Source organism: Echinops telfairi, unplaced genomic scaffold (assembly GCF_000313985.2).
Source record: "Echinops telfairi isolate 266 unplaced genomic scaffold, ASM31398v2 ScPeMD7_25;HRSCAF=90, whole genome shotgun sequence".
Classification (NCBI taxonomy): Eukaryota; Metazoa; Chordata; class Mammalia; order Afrosoricida; family Tenrecidae; genus Echinops; species Echinops telfairi.
Window position 1 is genome coordinate 193,841 of NW_022103922.1, and position 15,905 is coordinate 209,745.

At 54.1% G+C, this 15,905-nt stretch overlaps 1 protein-coding gene across 6 annotated transcripts in view; it reads right to left on the minus strand.

Annotated features, from left to right (window-relative positions):
• Window positions 1-8,944: 8,944 nt before the first annotated feature.
• The window catches only part of EHMT1 (euchromatic histone lysine methyltransferase 1), a 114,806-nt gene continuing 107,845 nt past the window's right edge, over window positions 8,945-15,905 (minus strand). For all 6 annotated transcript variants that reach the window (XM_045289156.1, XM_045289158.1, XM_045289157.1 and 3 more), the window contains 5 exons: window positions 15,369-15,484; window positions 14,175-14,261; window positions 13,593-13,671; window positions 10,843-11,018; window positions 8,945-10,014 (listed from right to left, as the gene is read on the minus strand). In XM_045289156.1, the coding sequence (XP_045145091.1) occupies window positions 9,834-10,014; window positions 10,843-11,018; window positions 13,593-13,671; window positions 14,175-14,261; window positions 15,369-15,484 (639 nt within the window). In that variant the 3' untranslated portion in view covers window positions 8,945-9,833. The remainder of the gene's footprint in view (window positions 10,015-10,842; window positions 11,019-13,592; window positions 13,672-14,174; window positions 14,262-15,368; window positions 15,485-15,905) is intronic.

Here is a 15,905-nt window from a genome sequence, read left to right on the forward strand (position 1 = left end):
AAGGTGTTTTCCATCAACAAGTTGCTGCTCTTCCAAAATCCTATCATGAGAATCTCCAGCTTCGTGTCTATCTATGGTGATAGACCATAGTTTCCAACTACTGTTCCTTCCTCTTTGTTGAGGAACTTTTGTGTCACAATCACCAGTAATCATCAATGTATCTTGATTGCATGTTTGATTATTTCCATCTGGAGACTGGTAGAATTCTTCAATTTCTGCATCACTAGTTTTCACGGTTGGTGCATAAATTTGAGTAATAATTGTATTGATCAAATTTCCTTGGGTTAGGGGTAAGATTAGTGGGTGAGGCTGGAGGCTGGATAAAAGAGACTGAAGGAGCCAGCATATGAACAGCATATTATGAGGCAGTAAGACTCCAGAGGATTAGGCCTGAAGAAGACCCCAGGACCCTGCCAGGGACACCTGTCCTGAGGCCCTGGGAAAGGTACTGGGTGGGGCTGGGCAGGCAGCATAAGCTTCATCAAGAAGTGCAGGCAGCAGCTGGTCACAGTGCTGGGCTTTTTAACGCCCAGGGAAGCAGGTTTGAAGGAACTTGGTGATCTATGTTCCTGGACGTGCGTAACATGCAGAAGTGGGGCATCAGGCCAAGGGTCGGGGATTGAGGCAGTTCCCTCCGGCAATAAGTCCAAACTCAATGCAGGTTCTGGGCTGAGTCCTGCTCAGATCTGGAACCCACTGACCAGATGGCCCCACAGGACCATGGCACACACGTTGAGGTGGCCCCCATCCCTCCCTGGGGTCGGAGACTGTACACCTGGGTGACTCATGGGTGGGGCAAGCTAGCCATCAGATTGTCAGACCTGGGAAACCTGTAGGAGGGGAGTGAAGGGGACTGTGGGCCCGGTGGCTCGGAGCCTGAGCTCACAGGTCTAGAGGTCACCTGGCCACTGTGGCCTGGATAGACTTGAGCAGGTTGTGGCGCCTGGTCTGTGGAGGACGAGTCATCCTAGACCACTGCCATCCATCACAGCCAAGCGAGCAAACTGAACGCTGAGCCCTTGGGACATAGTCCCTCGCAATGTGGTGTCCAGGCTGTGCAGCCTGGCAGACTGGCCAGTGCAGCGCAGGCATGGTCACCCCACACTTACAAGTGTGCACCAAGCCCACGGAGCACAGTGCTGGGTTAGGTGAGGTTCCTGCTCTGAGGTGTCACCCTCTCTCTTCCTGGGTGCAGCTTGGTGGTTTGGGGGGGTCTCCTGTAGACTGCATCAGGCAAGTCTGTGCAATTTCTCTTGCCCCTACTTCCAGGATCTGCTTCCACCCAGTTCTCCTTCCCTTTTGTTTGGCCCCAGCCACCTGGAGGGACTGAGCAATGGGTCCTTCCAGCTGCTTAGTAGGAGGGGTCTTTGGCCCACTGCATTGCAGGAAGATGGGGGCACCTACTCTTGTTATTTCACTGCTTCCCCCAGGGAACACTTCATGAGCCTCAGGTATTGCATGTCAATACGCCATATATTGTATTTAGAACATACAAAAAGCTCAGACAACTTCACAGAGACAAATAATCCAGTGTAAACCTGGGCAAAGAATCAGAACATTTCGAAGGAGGAACAAATGGCTAACCAACCATTGAGGAGCTCGGTCTGATGGAAGCGGTTCCGGTGTTGTGTGAATTCATCAGGAGACACAGTGCAGGGGTCTGTTATGTACAGCATGCCTCAATAAGGCTTATCTAGAAGTTCTTTTTATTAGCAAATATTTTATGGCACTTACTACAGTGAAATTAGAAAACGAACAAAAACTTCTCCTCCCTCCCTCCCCCTTTGGCACTGCCCCTACATCAAAGTTTGCTTCTTTTGGTGTGAAAAGCAAATTTTAATTTTATAATAGTGGTCTCCCACCGTATCTGTCTTAGAGGCTGACTAGCTATGCTATCCATCCAACCCCGTGTCTTCAGGTCTGTGACCCTTGCACGGTCGTTTCCGGGAGGTGAGGTGCTCAAGCGAGTTTGTCGTATGCACCGAGCAGTCCCTCGTCCATCCTGCACACACAGGTGTGTAGCTCGCACCCGTCTTTGGGCTCTTGCTGCGAGTGCTGCCATAAACATGGACGAACACGTATCTGTTCAGGTTTGTTCTTGACTTCTTGGGAGCATATGTGGAGCAGAGATTGCTAGGTGATACAGGACGTCTGTCCCATTTGCTGAAAGCAGCGCCGTGGTGCTCACAGTGGCCGTGCGGTTCTGCAATCCCACCAGCACTGTGAAAGGTTCCAGTCTCTCCACATTCTCTGCAGCATTTACCTTATTTCAAAAATTCTTCTATCGGAGCTGGTGCAAGGTGATATCATTGTTTAAATGACACTGACTTAAAAGTTATTTAAAAATTCCATCAAGCTTATTTGTTAGGAATTGGTATGGCACCTCGAAAATTTATATAAAAATTCAAAGGGCTTAAAATGGCAACAACAACAAAAAAAAGTCAAATAATTATCCTTAAGAATAACAACAAATTGGAGGACTTAAACCACATGTGATCTTGATACTTAAAATAAAGATACAGGAATAGACAGCATGACCAAAAAAATGGGAACAGAGACTCGATGGGGAACAGTCCAGAAATGGAGTCCCCATACCCAGGCCAACTTGTACTATGGAAGGAAATCAATCGGAAGAGGGAAATCGGTTTTCTTTTCAAACAAAACAAAAAAACAGCAGAGGTGGTTGGGACAACCAGAGAAATCATTGTGAGAAAAACAAACCCTGAGAACGACTAGATTCCATGCACACAAAATGAACGTAAGTTGTACACCAAATATAAAACCTAAAAGCATAAAACAGGAGAATGTCTTCTCAAAGCTGAGGTAGATTTTTAAAAACCTCAAATAGAGAACATACCAAGAGAAAAGGGGTGGGGGGGAGATAAACTAGTTTTTATTAACATTTAGATCTAAGGAAAATGCACAAATTACAGAAAGGGAGAAAGTATTTAATACTCTATGCCTGACAAGGGGCTTTTTATCAGAAGAACTCCCACAATTCAGTAAGAGGTCCTAAAGAACCTCAACATAATATAATTAAAACCCAAACCAGCCCCTGCCATTGAGTCAGCCGCAACGCGTAGCAACACTGTAATGTTTCTGAGGCTGGAAATCTGTGTGGAAGTTACCAGTCTCCTCTTTCCCCCTCACAGCAGCTGGTGGGTTTGAACTGCCAGCCCTGAGGCTAACAGTCCACTCGGGCTCCAACCAAGGGAAATGCACATGAAAACCACAATGAGAATCCATCACACACTCCTGAGAATGTCTACAGACAGGAGACGGAAGAGGTGCCAGGAGCACCAGGAATTCTCCTCGCAGGCTGGTGCCTGTGTCAGACCAGGTTGACTAGAGAAACAAATCCAGAGACACCCATATGTGCGTAAGTGAGAGCTTTACATCAAAGACCAATTGTATCTTGAGAAAACACCCCAGCCCGGTCCAGATCAATTCCTTAAGTCTGATATTAGTCCATAAATCTCTCTTCAGACATGCAATGATGCAGAGTGCAAGCCGGGTGGGGGAAGAGTGGCGGTGGATCCATTAGCAGTGGAAGCATCACAGGGCTGGCACAGCTCTCTGCCACAGGGCTTACTCAGGCCTTAGGGTTGCTCCAGATGGCTTGTCAACGAAGGCAAAGCAGAGAGAGTGTGGTCCACCTCTCTGGAAGAAAGAGAGGAAGTTCCCAGAATCCTCATGAGAAGGCCACGCCCACAAGGAAGCATCACCAGGCTCTGACCTGATTGACAGGCTAGACTCCACCTCTACACTTAACAAGTTGACATGAAAATTATGTAATTGACCACAGTGCCCATGTTCCATCCAACTGCTTCTCAGGTTAGACATCCACGTGCCATGTGAGTAATCCACTCCATCGGCAGGCACCGCTCTAGGTCAACAGAAACACGTGTACCAAATGTATGACCAAAATGGGCATACATTTACTGATAACAAAAATTACAAACAGCCCAAATATACACCCACAGGAGACTCAGTAAACAAATTTTGATACAGCCGTGGTGTGGAATTCTCTCCAGCAATAAATACACTGATGTTCCACAAAATGTGAGCAATGAAATCTAAGCAAAAGACTCAACTAGAGAGCCTTCCGTACTGTGCCATCTACGTGTGCCAACAGTAAAAGCTGCCCCATCGGGCAGGAAGTCTGAAGGGGTTGTCTTTCAGGTGGGGACTGACAGGGAAGAAACAGAAGATAATGCCCCGGGGACAGAAACCTCCTTATCTTCTAGGTCATCTTTTATATAAGTCAAACACTCTCTGCAGCGCAAGCAATACACCAAAGAGCTGTGTATCTCATCGTATGAGGGCTTCTCAAAAAGTACAAAATCATAGGAATCTTTGCTAAACTAAAACGCCAAACCACAAAGCTGTTGGTTCTCAACATATCCGGCCCTGGGTCTGCACACTTCTGAAGGCAGCGGGTCCACCTCTCCGACGCTCCCCCACCCCTCCCCCCAGGTTTGTGCTCTTCACTTAAGGACATCAACACAGCAGTTTCAGGATCCTCAAGGGAGGACCCTTTTTCAATGTGCTGAGTATGAGGAACGAAAAGAAGTCCGAGGGCGGGTAAGGCCTCAGGTGCATTCTCACCTGACAGCCTTTGCTTCCTGCTGAGAGCGGGCAGGCGCTATGGGGACGGGAAGGAGTTCCTCCGGGCAACCTTTTAGCCTTTTCTCACCAAAGTCGTTTTCAATGTCCTTAAGCTTTTCCCTGATAATTTCTCCCATGATCACCCTGTGTCCGTCTGACAATCCTAAAAATGTTGCCGCCACTATGAGGTGAGCTTCTTACCTTCAAGTGGCCCAGCAGATCTCCTTGGAAGCCGCTGCTGATGGGCCTTAGAAATCTCTGAGACGGAGGGGGTAGGTTCTGGAGTCGCCCTGGTTATGAGTCATTGGAAAAGACTGTCATTAACTTCATGCGTGCTTAATGGACTGGTGGAAAGATTAGCTGTCAGTGAGTGGCCATCACACGTTTGGCAACCCCCGAGTTGAAGACTGGTTGAGAACAAGAAGTCTGCTTAAAGTTGAAAACGGTAGAGCCACATGAGAGCGAACCCAAGTGGCTGGGACAGCGACGGTCGGACCAAGGTCTCGGACGCCAGCCAGTTTCTTCCTTCACCGCGGTGGAATGCCTTCTCCTCCTGCCTCCTCTTTGAGGTCTCGCAGACCTTAAATTGCTTGATCCATCTAAAATCCAGCTTTAGGTGGACATGTCCCAAAAGACTGTTGAAAAACTTCGATTATTTAGGAAGCTAGCCACTTGGGTATCCTTAAAATTTTGGCATTAGCCTTGATCTCAAATTCCTTCCCCCATGGCACAAAAAAGTGTGTCCTGTTTTTTTAAGGCGCCCTAAGAAGCCCAGGACAAGGGACTGAGAAACCTTGTCTGCAGCCATCCTGTGACCCCAGACGCAGTCACACGCTTCGATGGGAACAAGTCTATGCACACTGCGGCAGAGTCCTTCTGCCATTCCTTTCACAGTTGCCTTATTGATGCACTGCGCTAAAGAAAACCTACGTGTTACTCTGCGCTGTGTGCAAAAAAATTCTACTAGATTCTAGCCAAACAAAAATAAAATACTATGGAAAGCACTGGAGGATATTTTTATAATCTTGGGGATGGAGGCCTTTCTAAATATGATACACAACCAGAAATTACATGGCAAACCTCACCACATAAAAGCATATTAAGAATGGGAATTCCAGAACATTTGACTGTACCCACGTGGAATCCGTACAAGGATCCAGAGGCCCCACTGAAGTGGAGCAAGGATACCACATGGCTCCACACTAGAAAAGGCGTGCCTCACAACCGTACCCTTTCACCGACCGTCCCAGTTTGTTTGTGGATAAAATAATCCAAGAGGTTGGGCTGCATGAAGAACAGAGGATTGGAAGAAGATTCATTAACAATCTGTGACATGCGAATGTCACAATCTTCCTTGCCTACACCCCAGAATAAAGAACACAAAAGTTCTCACAGCTGGACCAGCATCATCCCAATGAACAGAGGGAGAGCTTCACTCCCTTGAGGGGCCATTAAGGCTCCAGAACGGTGCGTTGACTGCACTGGGCAAATCTGCTGCAAAAGACAACGTGACAGTTATACAAAGCAAACATGCCACTTTGATGACTAAAGGTCACCTGCGCTAAGCCATAGTCCTTTCAACCGCTTCAGGTCCATGTGAACACTGGACGAGGAAAAACGGAGACTGAAAAAATGACACCTTTGTTGTTTTGGAAAAGAACATAGTCTATTTCCTGGGCTTCCAGGAGAATGAACAAACCCGTCTCATAAGAAATGCGAGCGGAATGACCCTTTGACTGCATCTTGCGTACATGGACACACCATCAGGTAACAATCACCAGCACAGGGCATCACGGTTGGTAGAGAGCCAGCAATAACAAGTTCGGTTGTCACCATATCCCCGGCGATGGCTCAGAAATCTCATCAGAGAGGTGCAGCCAGGCTGGTAATGCTGCCGGGTCAATGCAGAAGGCCACCATGTGCTGCAGCCAACTTGTCGACAGCCAGCAACCCAGAACTGTAATACAGAGCAAGCGCGTATGGAGAGCTCGGGACCGAATCTTGTATAGAAGTAACTCACACAAAAGTAAAATCCAGCTGCCAATTTTGTCTGGAATCAAGGAAGTACACAGGAATACACCAAGAGGCCATTTTCACTCTATATGGCTGGGAAACGTACATAGTAGAATTAAGCTCAACCAATTAAACTGAGTGTGGGGCAGTGTACCCGGTAAGGTGGAGGCAGAACTGTGTGTCTCCTGGAGCTGTGATCTGAGAATATGAATCATAAGACCTCAACTGTTTTTGAATTTATGAAGGTGTGCTTTGTGGCTTAAGCTGTGGCCTATTTTGAGTATGTCCCGTGTGCACTGCAAAAGAATGCACACGGTGTTGTCGTCGTGTGGAGTACCCTGTACAAGTCCAAGAGGTGAAGCTGGTGGATCGAGGCATGCGTCTAATGCATGTTTTTTTGGAAACGTACCCCAAAGGTGCATGATGCCCTGCCTTTGACCTTCCCCTGGGGTTGTCACCACACCCAGGGGAGTCTGTGATTCTGGCTGGAAAATTGGAACACCTACGGGCACACTAGCACAGCAGTAACCGGTGCCTGCTATCAGAAGTACCCAACATCTGCTGAAATTGGCATGAGACCTGGGCAGGAGAGGCTCACAAGGTGGATCCTCACCAGGCTCAGGGAACCCCAGGAAGGATTCCTACTCCTTCCAGCTGATAGATTTTTGTCAACAAACCAACCAGAAACAAGCACAACCAGCCTGAGCAGCCTCCACGCCTGCCTGCCCTACACCCATCCCTCCCCCAGCACCCTACACCCTTGACCCCAGGCTCCCCTATCATAGGGTGGTGCCCCCAGCACTACAGATCCCTACGGTCTTCACAACAGGTGGGGCGCTCTTGAGTATCATTTGGGGGACTTAGACCATGCTGAGACCCTGAGATGACAGAAGGGCCCATGCTCAACTATGGACCAACCCTGACTGTCCTGTGCACCTGTGTCTCAAGGGTCCCATTCTGTGTGGAGTTCTGGGACCCCAGTTCCAGTGGGAACCCTCAGCCCAGCTAGGTTCTGACCCATCTTCACTCACTGAGACTCACCAGAGGGAAATGGCAATAAGCTGGCGTAGGCCGACACCAAACCCTCCTGAGAGCAAGTGGCCTTTTCTGTGGCCAGGACTACCTTCTTCTTGGACCAGTGGCCTGCATCCAGGGCCAGGGCCACTCCCTTGTAGAACCAGCCCTGTGCTCCCTGACCTGAGCTTGGGCTCGCCTGCTTGTAGGATTCACCTGCTCGCTGAGATGCACCTGCCCAACTGGTTCACTTGCCCTTCAGCGCACCTGTTCATCACTCACCTGCTTCAGTGCGCCTTCCAACTTGACAAAGTGCACGAGTCACAACTGCTCTACATAATCTCATGGGCTGCCATGCTACTCCTCAGAGTGTCCGTGCTCCCTCTGGGGACCAGGTCAGCCTTGCCCTAAAGGCAAGTTTGGGCGCAGGGTCCAGGGAGGGCCACAGTCTTGTCCAGTGGAGCCTTACGGGCAGCGTGTGCCTGTGGCCTGACCCATGATGGCAGTGGAGAGTTTTGTTTGATCCCATCTAACCCCCTCACCGCTGGAAGGCTCCTAGGCTGAGCTGAGGAGCAGGCGTTTGTCCGATCCAACCTCCTCGCACCCATGCGTTTGGTCACCCTCCTCAGAGCTGCAGGGCACAGGAAAACCTTTGCCCAGCTCTTGGCAACCCTGCCACCAGGCCCAGGCATGCTGTTCATGCAGGAGGAAGAGAGGGTCTCCAGGACTGGTACTGCCCCTTCAGGCCACAGACAGAGATGCACAGGAGCACAGACACACAGCACCCCTCCCCCCCCAGATTTCATGACAACCCCATGTACAGGGACACATGACAGATTTCACGACCCCCCCATGTACACATGCATGTGCAAGTACTAACATGCAAACATTAACATGAATCTAGATACACATGTGTACAAATGCATGTACTTCCAGACATGTATAAACGTGTTCCTGCAGCCATGTATACTGCACACACATGCAGGCATAGGCAGACTCACACACATGGAAGCACGTGCACATGCTTTCACATAGAACTGTGCAGGTACAGATGTGCAATCCTGTGGACAAACCTGTGTGCAAATGTGTACAGAGGCACACATCATACGTGTACAGAGGCACACATGTATGCCGTGTACATGCAACAGATACCTGCCTGGAGAGGTGGCTGCCCTCAGGTGGTGCATCCGGGGGGAGAAGCTGCAGTGTGACGTGGGCTGTGACCCGGGCAGGCCTGGGGCCCATGGTCTGCCCTGACGTCTCGGGCAGCAGGAGCCACCGAGACACGACGTCACCATGAAACCCTCGCTGAAAGTCCTTTTTTTATTGATTTCATTGAAAACAGAACAAGAAATGGTCGGAGCCAAAAGACTGCTCTTGAAACTGTCAAAAACATCTTAACAGAAAAAATAAACATGACCGCATCGTGACTGCGTAGAAGAGTAGCACAAAACGTCACGGTTACCGCACTCGTTACAGTAGTTAAAAAGATATATGCAGAAAAAAAGGATGTGACCTGTGGCCACCACACAAAAGGTGATGGCAAATTTATTCACACTACAAGACTAACATCTTAAAAAACGGATTTCCTGCATTTTTTTCTAAAACCCCTTTTGTTCTCATGTACAGTTGATAATTCACGAGGTGAGTAAGAACCACACCAGGTCAGCACCATGTCTGTCTGTTTGTTTTGTTAGTCCGTCTGTCCTCATGTTCAGTCACGGTAGGAAACACAGCGGATGTCCTGTCACCGCCGCGAGGGACTCAGAAACCAAGGCTGTGTCCCAGTGGCCACGCAGTGGCTTGCAAGGTTCTCCTGCTCATAGGCTGCAGACAGGACGAGGCTGGCAGCCCCCCGTCTTCCCCTCGAGGACGGCGCTGGTGGCAGCAAGACGGTGCTTTGGCGGCGTGCACAAGCCTCTTCCAGAGAACACTGTCAGCTGGCGGGCATCAGAAACCAGAGGAGGATGGGAGCCCTGAAGCGAAGGTGGCTCGGAGGCAGGCGGGGGCACAGAGGCCACCCAAGGTCCCCACTTAGCCTGAGCACAGCCTGGCTGCTAGGCGTCCCACAGGGCAGCTCACCTGGGAACTCGGCAGACCCCGAGCAGGCAATGCCCCGGCCTTCCTCCTCAGTGGCAGCTGCCCTCCAAGCGGGGTCCCAAAGTACTGTGCACTGGAGCTTCCTGTGCCACCTGCCCTCATAGCGGGTCCGCGGTAGCAGAGGAGCTGGTGTCTGGCAGGCCGTTCTCCTGGGCCTCCTGGGCTGTGCTGGCCTGCCGCTGTGCCAGGGCCGCGCTCGAGCGCCGACACTTGGGCGAGCCGCACTGGCAGCCAAACAGTTTGCCCTTGATGTCCCAGAAGCGGTCCCCGTAGTCAAACCTGGGGGACAGTGGCTGCACTCAGGTGGGCCCCCTGGACCCCAGGTGCCCACACCTCCCCTGCCCAGCCACAGGCCCGCAGGCATGGCACGCCACCTACACTGTCTCCAATGCCAGCTGGCCTGAAGACGAAGGTATCCCTGGGATGGCCTGTGCATGTGGCACTGCCACCAGGTGTAGGATTCAGTATCACATCTACATAGGCCAGCAGAGCCAGGGACCAAGGGACAGGGACAGGGAGGGCCATCCCACCAGGAACCCTCACCCTGCCTTCACCCCTGCCTCACGTAGACCACTCCTGCCCCACTCACATAGACCACTACTTCACCCCCAGCCCCATGGACAGCCCTTACCCACACCCCCCTCACTGGGTCAGTCCCTCTCCTGACCACACGATCACCTGTTTCTAGACAGACACACATCCCTGGTATAAGGAGAGGCCAGGGCTCGGGACAGGACATCGAGGGGTTCCTGTTCTGTGGGTACAATGGGATCCCCTAGCAAACCCTGCCTAGGGGACTCTGGACCCCACACCAACTGATGGGACCATGTGGGGGGGTACAGTAATCAGGAGGCGGTTGGGGGGAAGAGCCAGGGAGCCAGCTCTTCCTGGGGAGGGGGGGACCCCTTTTCATCTGTGTGACCTGTAAGCACAGTAGCTCCGCTGAGACCCCTCAGCTCACTGCTCACCCTGTGCTGTGCAGCCTGCCTCGTACCTCCTACGCCGTGCCCGAGCACGCGCACAGACACACTGCTACACATGTGAACACACAGGAGGCCCTCCACATCCCTCACTCCCAGGGCACCCCCTACCTGGTTCCCCACCTACCCAAGCTGCTCGCCGGCTGCAATGGGGCGAGTGCTGAAGAAGGCAACTCGGGGGAAGCGCAGGTCCTGGTGGGACATGAAGACGCGCACAGGCACCAGGTTGGGCTCGCAGTGGTGGTTGATGAAGCGGCTCACGTTGCCATAGAAGCGCGCGTCGATGCAGTACACATCGCCGTCCTGGGGGGTGGGCAAGGGCATAGGCCTCAGACTCTGCAGGGCTTCCACAGGGCAGGATGGCCCCTGTCTGGGTGGTTGCCAGCAGAAGACCCACAACCAAGGGACAAGCCCACCACCTCAGTAAGGTCTCCCAGTATCCCTGAACCACAGGGCACTGGGAGTGGGCGGGCTCCCACACCGTGACCACAGAAGGGTGGTCGCACCTGCCCCGAGTGTGAAAGAGCCATCAAGCACGTAGGACTCAGTTGAGGGCAGCTGCTGCTCTGGCCACTGCACTGATTCGCAGCTGGGTACTGGGCAGCTGAGGGCAAGTCCAGTCCTGGCTGCCACGGTGTCCACCCACAGGTGGGCAGCAGACGGGCAGCACTTCATGGCCAAATCTAAACCCAAAACGTGCTGACCCTAACCAGAAACTCGCCGCAGGTAGCAACCCCAAAGGTCACAGGAACTCAGGGTCCTGCTGTAACAGGCTGCCAGGTGCAGGGATGAACTCAGTCACCGGCCGCCACCAGGCTACCTGCCCTGAGTCTGGAGGCAGTGGCATGAGCAGCAGGGCAGGAAGGCCTGGCACACGAGAGTGGTCTGCAGCCCACGGTGAGAGCCCCAGCTGCCACAGGGTGGAGTCCTGAGGGGTTAGGGTTAGAGTCAGTCCTGAGGCAATCAGGTCTGCCAGAGCACCTGTTGTGGTCAGGGTTGGGCTGCAGCTCAGGCCTAGCCGGAGCACTCCAGCTGGGTTAGGGTTAGGGTCAGAGCCAGGGCCGCAGCTCAGGCCTGGCCAAAGCACCCAGTTGGGTCATGGTCAGGGATGCTCAGAGGAAGGTATAGCTGCAGGAGGGCCCAACGGGGAGTCCTGCCCTGAGATGTGCGCCACTGTCACCCCCATGGGGCAAACCCAGAAGACAGCCACATGGACAGGGTCCAGAGGGGCTGCTAGCACAGAGGACTCGGCCCTGCAGACTGTGTGGACGACCCCAGCGGAGGTGGAAATGGCCTGGCCCGAATGAAGCAGGCTCTGGACGACTGAGGAGGGGACTGCCCCTGGCGAGGGCGAGGGCGGGGCACGGGCATACATGATGCACTTCACATACGTGGTTACTTGGAGGGGAGGTCAAGGACCAAGCAGGAGCAAGGAGCCAACAACCCCTTTCCTAGAGCTGCTCACCTCAAATCCAAGGGTAAACTAAAAGGATTCTGAAACTGAAAAGAACTCAAACAAAATCTGATCTGTATCTGAGAAAATGGCTCCAGGTTAATGGCGCGTATGAGCCTGCCTATGCGCGTGCAGTCAGAGTACGAGCCTGCGTGCGTGTGGTCAGGTGCCGTGAGGTTGGCTGCAACCCATAGCAACCCTCTGCTCCAGAGAATGAAACAGTTCCCAGTCCTGCCTGCGCCATCCTTACAACTGTCCCCTCGCCTGAGCCCATGGTTGCAGCAGCCACTGTGTCCGTCCACCTCGTCCAGGGCCTTCCTCTGTCGCTGCCCCTCTACTTTACCAAGCACGGCGTCCTTCTCCAGGGACAGGTCTCTCCCGACAACACATCCAAAGTCCGTGAGGCGAAGCCCCGCATGCTCACCTCTTACAGAGCACTCTGGGCGTGCTTTGCCCTAGATGGAGCCGTTTGTTCTGAAAGGCCGCGGCACGTTCCGTGTCCCTCACCAGGACCAACATGCACAGGCTGCCTCCTTTCCCTGGACTTTCTGCCTCACGGTCCTGCTCTCCCCACACAAGAACCCAATCCAGGCACTCCCCACTGTGTGGGGAAAGCTGGAGTGTGCCCTCGGCCCCAGTGGACACACTGAGCGTGGCAGAGAAACCCTGCCCTCACGTCCTGCAGCAGTCACTGTCACCAGGGCCATCGGCCCTTGCCTCTGAAACGTTCGTGCATGGGGGCATCAGGCTCACCCACCAGGCTCACGGACATCCCACACAAAGGTGGTGCCCGGTGCTGGACGAGAGCCCGGTTTCTGGAGGATCACCAGGCCTCTGTCCCCAGTGCAGGTCTGCTGAGACCTGCTTGGCGCTGAGCAGCACCCAGCTTCTGCTGATGGGCAGTGACTGCACGTGACGGGCATGGGCTGGAGTCAGCCTGGGTCTTCCCGTGACAGAGGAGGATGCTGTGACAGAACCACCTTGCTAGCCCTGATGCAACGTTGGTGGCCCAGCCCCTTCTCTCCAACCCTGGGATGTCTCAGCCCACTGCTGTAGCTATCATGTCCACTTGCTTCACACACACAGCCCCACCCCGTATTTGCTGACTCTCTGCTTCGCCAAACATCAATGTATCGGACGGGCAGTCTTCCTCGGGATGCATCCGTCCCCGCAGCGCCAGCATTCTCCACCAGCAGTGCCACTCAAAGGCTGACCTCATGGACTGCCCAGCCCAGCTCAGCTGAAAGCGGGCAGTGTGTGGCCTAGAGCGAGCGGTGTGCTGTCTGCCAACCCTGCTGAGGACGCCCCATCCTCCGGCCACAGCACGGAGCCGGCACTGGGGCCTGAGGACCCGTCTTCTGTGCTGACGTCTCAAGGCCGTCTCCCCTCACTCACCATTGCCCTGAAGCCCCGGTCTTACCCACCTTATTGTCAAGGTCAAAGAGGTAGGAGTCCTCTTCCCGGACATCAGCCTCGGAGTCAGAGATAAGCTCCCCGACGTACCTGCAGGAAGAGGGTGAACGGACGAACAAAGAACCGCAGGGAACCCAACCCCAAGTACCGCCGGACGTGCAGAAGCTCAGCCGGCTTTCCCTCTGCGCCCAGCAGAGCGGTTACAGCCGCACAGGACCTGTCTGTCTTTCTGTCAGCCTCGGGCCGAGAGGGTGCTGCCCAGCATGAGCTGGACTCCCGCACACCAGGGAGGCAGCAAGGAAGCCGACACCGTGACGGGTGTGCAGAGCTCAGAGGACTCCTGGTCACCAGCCGAATTGGCCTCTCCACAGGGTCCCTGCCTATGACTGAAAGATGCTGGACCAAGCGACAGCAACCTGCTCACACTGCAAGGCAATGGCATCCAGAGGCCTGTCCGGCCAGCAGACCACGTCCTCAGGGTACCTGGGAGGCCCTCTCCTCCCACCCTGTCCTAACCACGCAGGATGGGCGTTACCCCAGGTGCCCGAGGATGGGACTTGCTCCTGGGCGGGGCAGGGCTGGGCCTCACGTACTCGCAGACGAAGGTGCCCAGGGGGATGTCCTGCAGGGTCCGTACACCCCAGCCCATGTTCTCCGTCCGGTAGAGCTGCAGCCGAGCCCTGGAAGCAGACAGTGCGTGAGGGGCTGGCGTGGCTGCTGAATCGCCTGGCACCAGGGCCTCCCATGGGCTCCCGACATGAGACACAGACAGGGAAAAGAAACAGGCATTATGCATGTGGGACGTCCCCTGGGTGCACCCCCTGCCTCAGACCCCTGCTCACAGTAGGGTGCAGTAAGGGAGGGGTGCTCAGGGCCAGCACACCTCATGAGGACAGGGACCCCCAGGAACTGTGGGCCCGCCTCTCCTTGGTGGCCGTGCAGATGGTCATGAACACATGTAGTGAGGGACAGACAGGCGCACCAAGGTTTGGCCGATTCCTGGGCACAGCAGCTTTGAAGGGGTCCCCGAGTGGAGGTGGGGGGTGGACTGGTCGATGGAAACAGGGTGGGCGGGTGGTGTGTATGCCAGCCTTGTCCCCTCCGGTTACTTATGGTGGGCAGAAGCCAAGTCCCCTAACATCTCCACTCTGCGTAGGCCCTCCCACAGCAAACAAGAGAACAGACCTTGGGCTGCAGGCACCAGGTAGCCCACAGAGGGCATGGCCATGCCAGCAGGCCCAGGCCGGTTAGAGGCATCACAGCAAGCCTTGCCGGAGAAAGGAGGGTCCCCACAGAGGGCGTAGGATGCCAGCATGCCCCACCAGCGTTGCTCTGCATGTGAGCTCACTAGCACACGCTTGGCCCCTCGTTAAGTTCATGTCTGCTTTCTAGCTTAAAGGGCCCAGTCCGTTCCTTCTCTCATGTCTTCTCATGCCTACGCATCAGATCTACATCCAATTGGCAGGCAGCAATTGTTTGGGTCGTTTAAAATGGGTGCTGTGATTCCAGAAGAAAAAGTTAGAGGTACACCACTTCTCTGAGCACTCACACAGGCAGGTGCACAGGGACACACATCCACGCACAGGAAGACAGGTGTGCAGACACATCTGAACATAACAGACTCACAAGCGCACACACATACGGGCCTATGGGCACATGCCCAGATAAACACACTAGCTTCCTGCCTACACAGACACACCAGGGCCTGGGCAGAGCAGATCTCTACAGGAACTAGCCATTTTCCAACTTGGAAGCCCAGGTCCCACATGGGTCTGGAGGGGTGCTACCTGAGACCGTTCTGCACGACCCTGTTGCGGCAGCTCCTCCAGCAGGTACAGGCGTGGTTGCACTCGAAGATCAGGGGCGGCTCGGCCATGTTGAACTCCGGCAGGAGGCGGCCGTCCTGGGGAGACTCGTGGTCAGAGCTGCTGGCCGCCACTCAGACGGAGCACAGCACCCAGCATGGCCCGGGTAGACATCCAAAGACCACTTCCTGCCAGAGCACCGTCTGGGCCTGCGCCCAAGGGGAGGCCACATGTGGGCTGCTTGGATGGAAAGTCTCCAAGTGGATGACCAGAGCAGCTGACTGCCCCCCGCTGGCCTTCCCAGACCCCTCTTTTGGGTGCCCACTGAGATTGCCACCCAGACACAGCTTGTGGCCTTTCTGTCTTGCAAACTCGGCAGCTCCCTGGGCTACCCTGCCAGCAGACACCTAAGCACCTCTCAGCCGAGTGCAGGGAGCACCCCCCAACCCCAGAGATGCCCGCGCCTGAGAACCACGGAGCACGTGGCTCTTGGTTTCTGGTGGCTCCCTGATCTGCTGG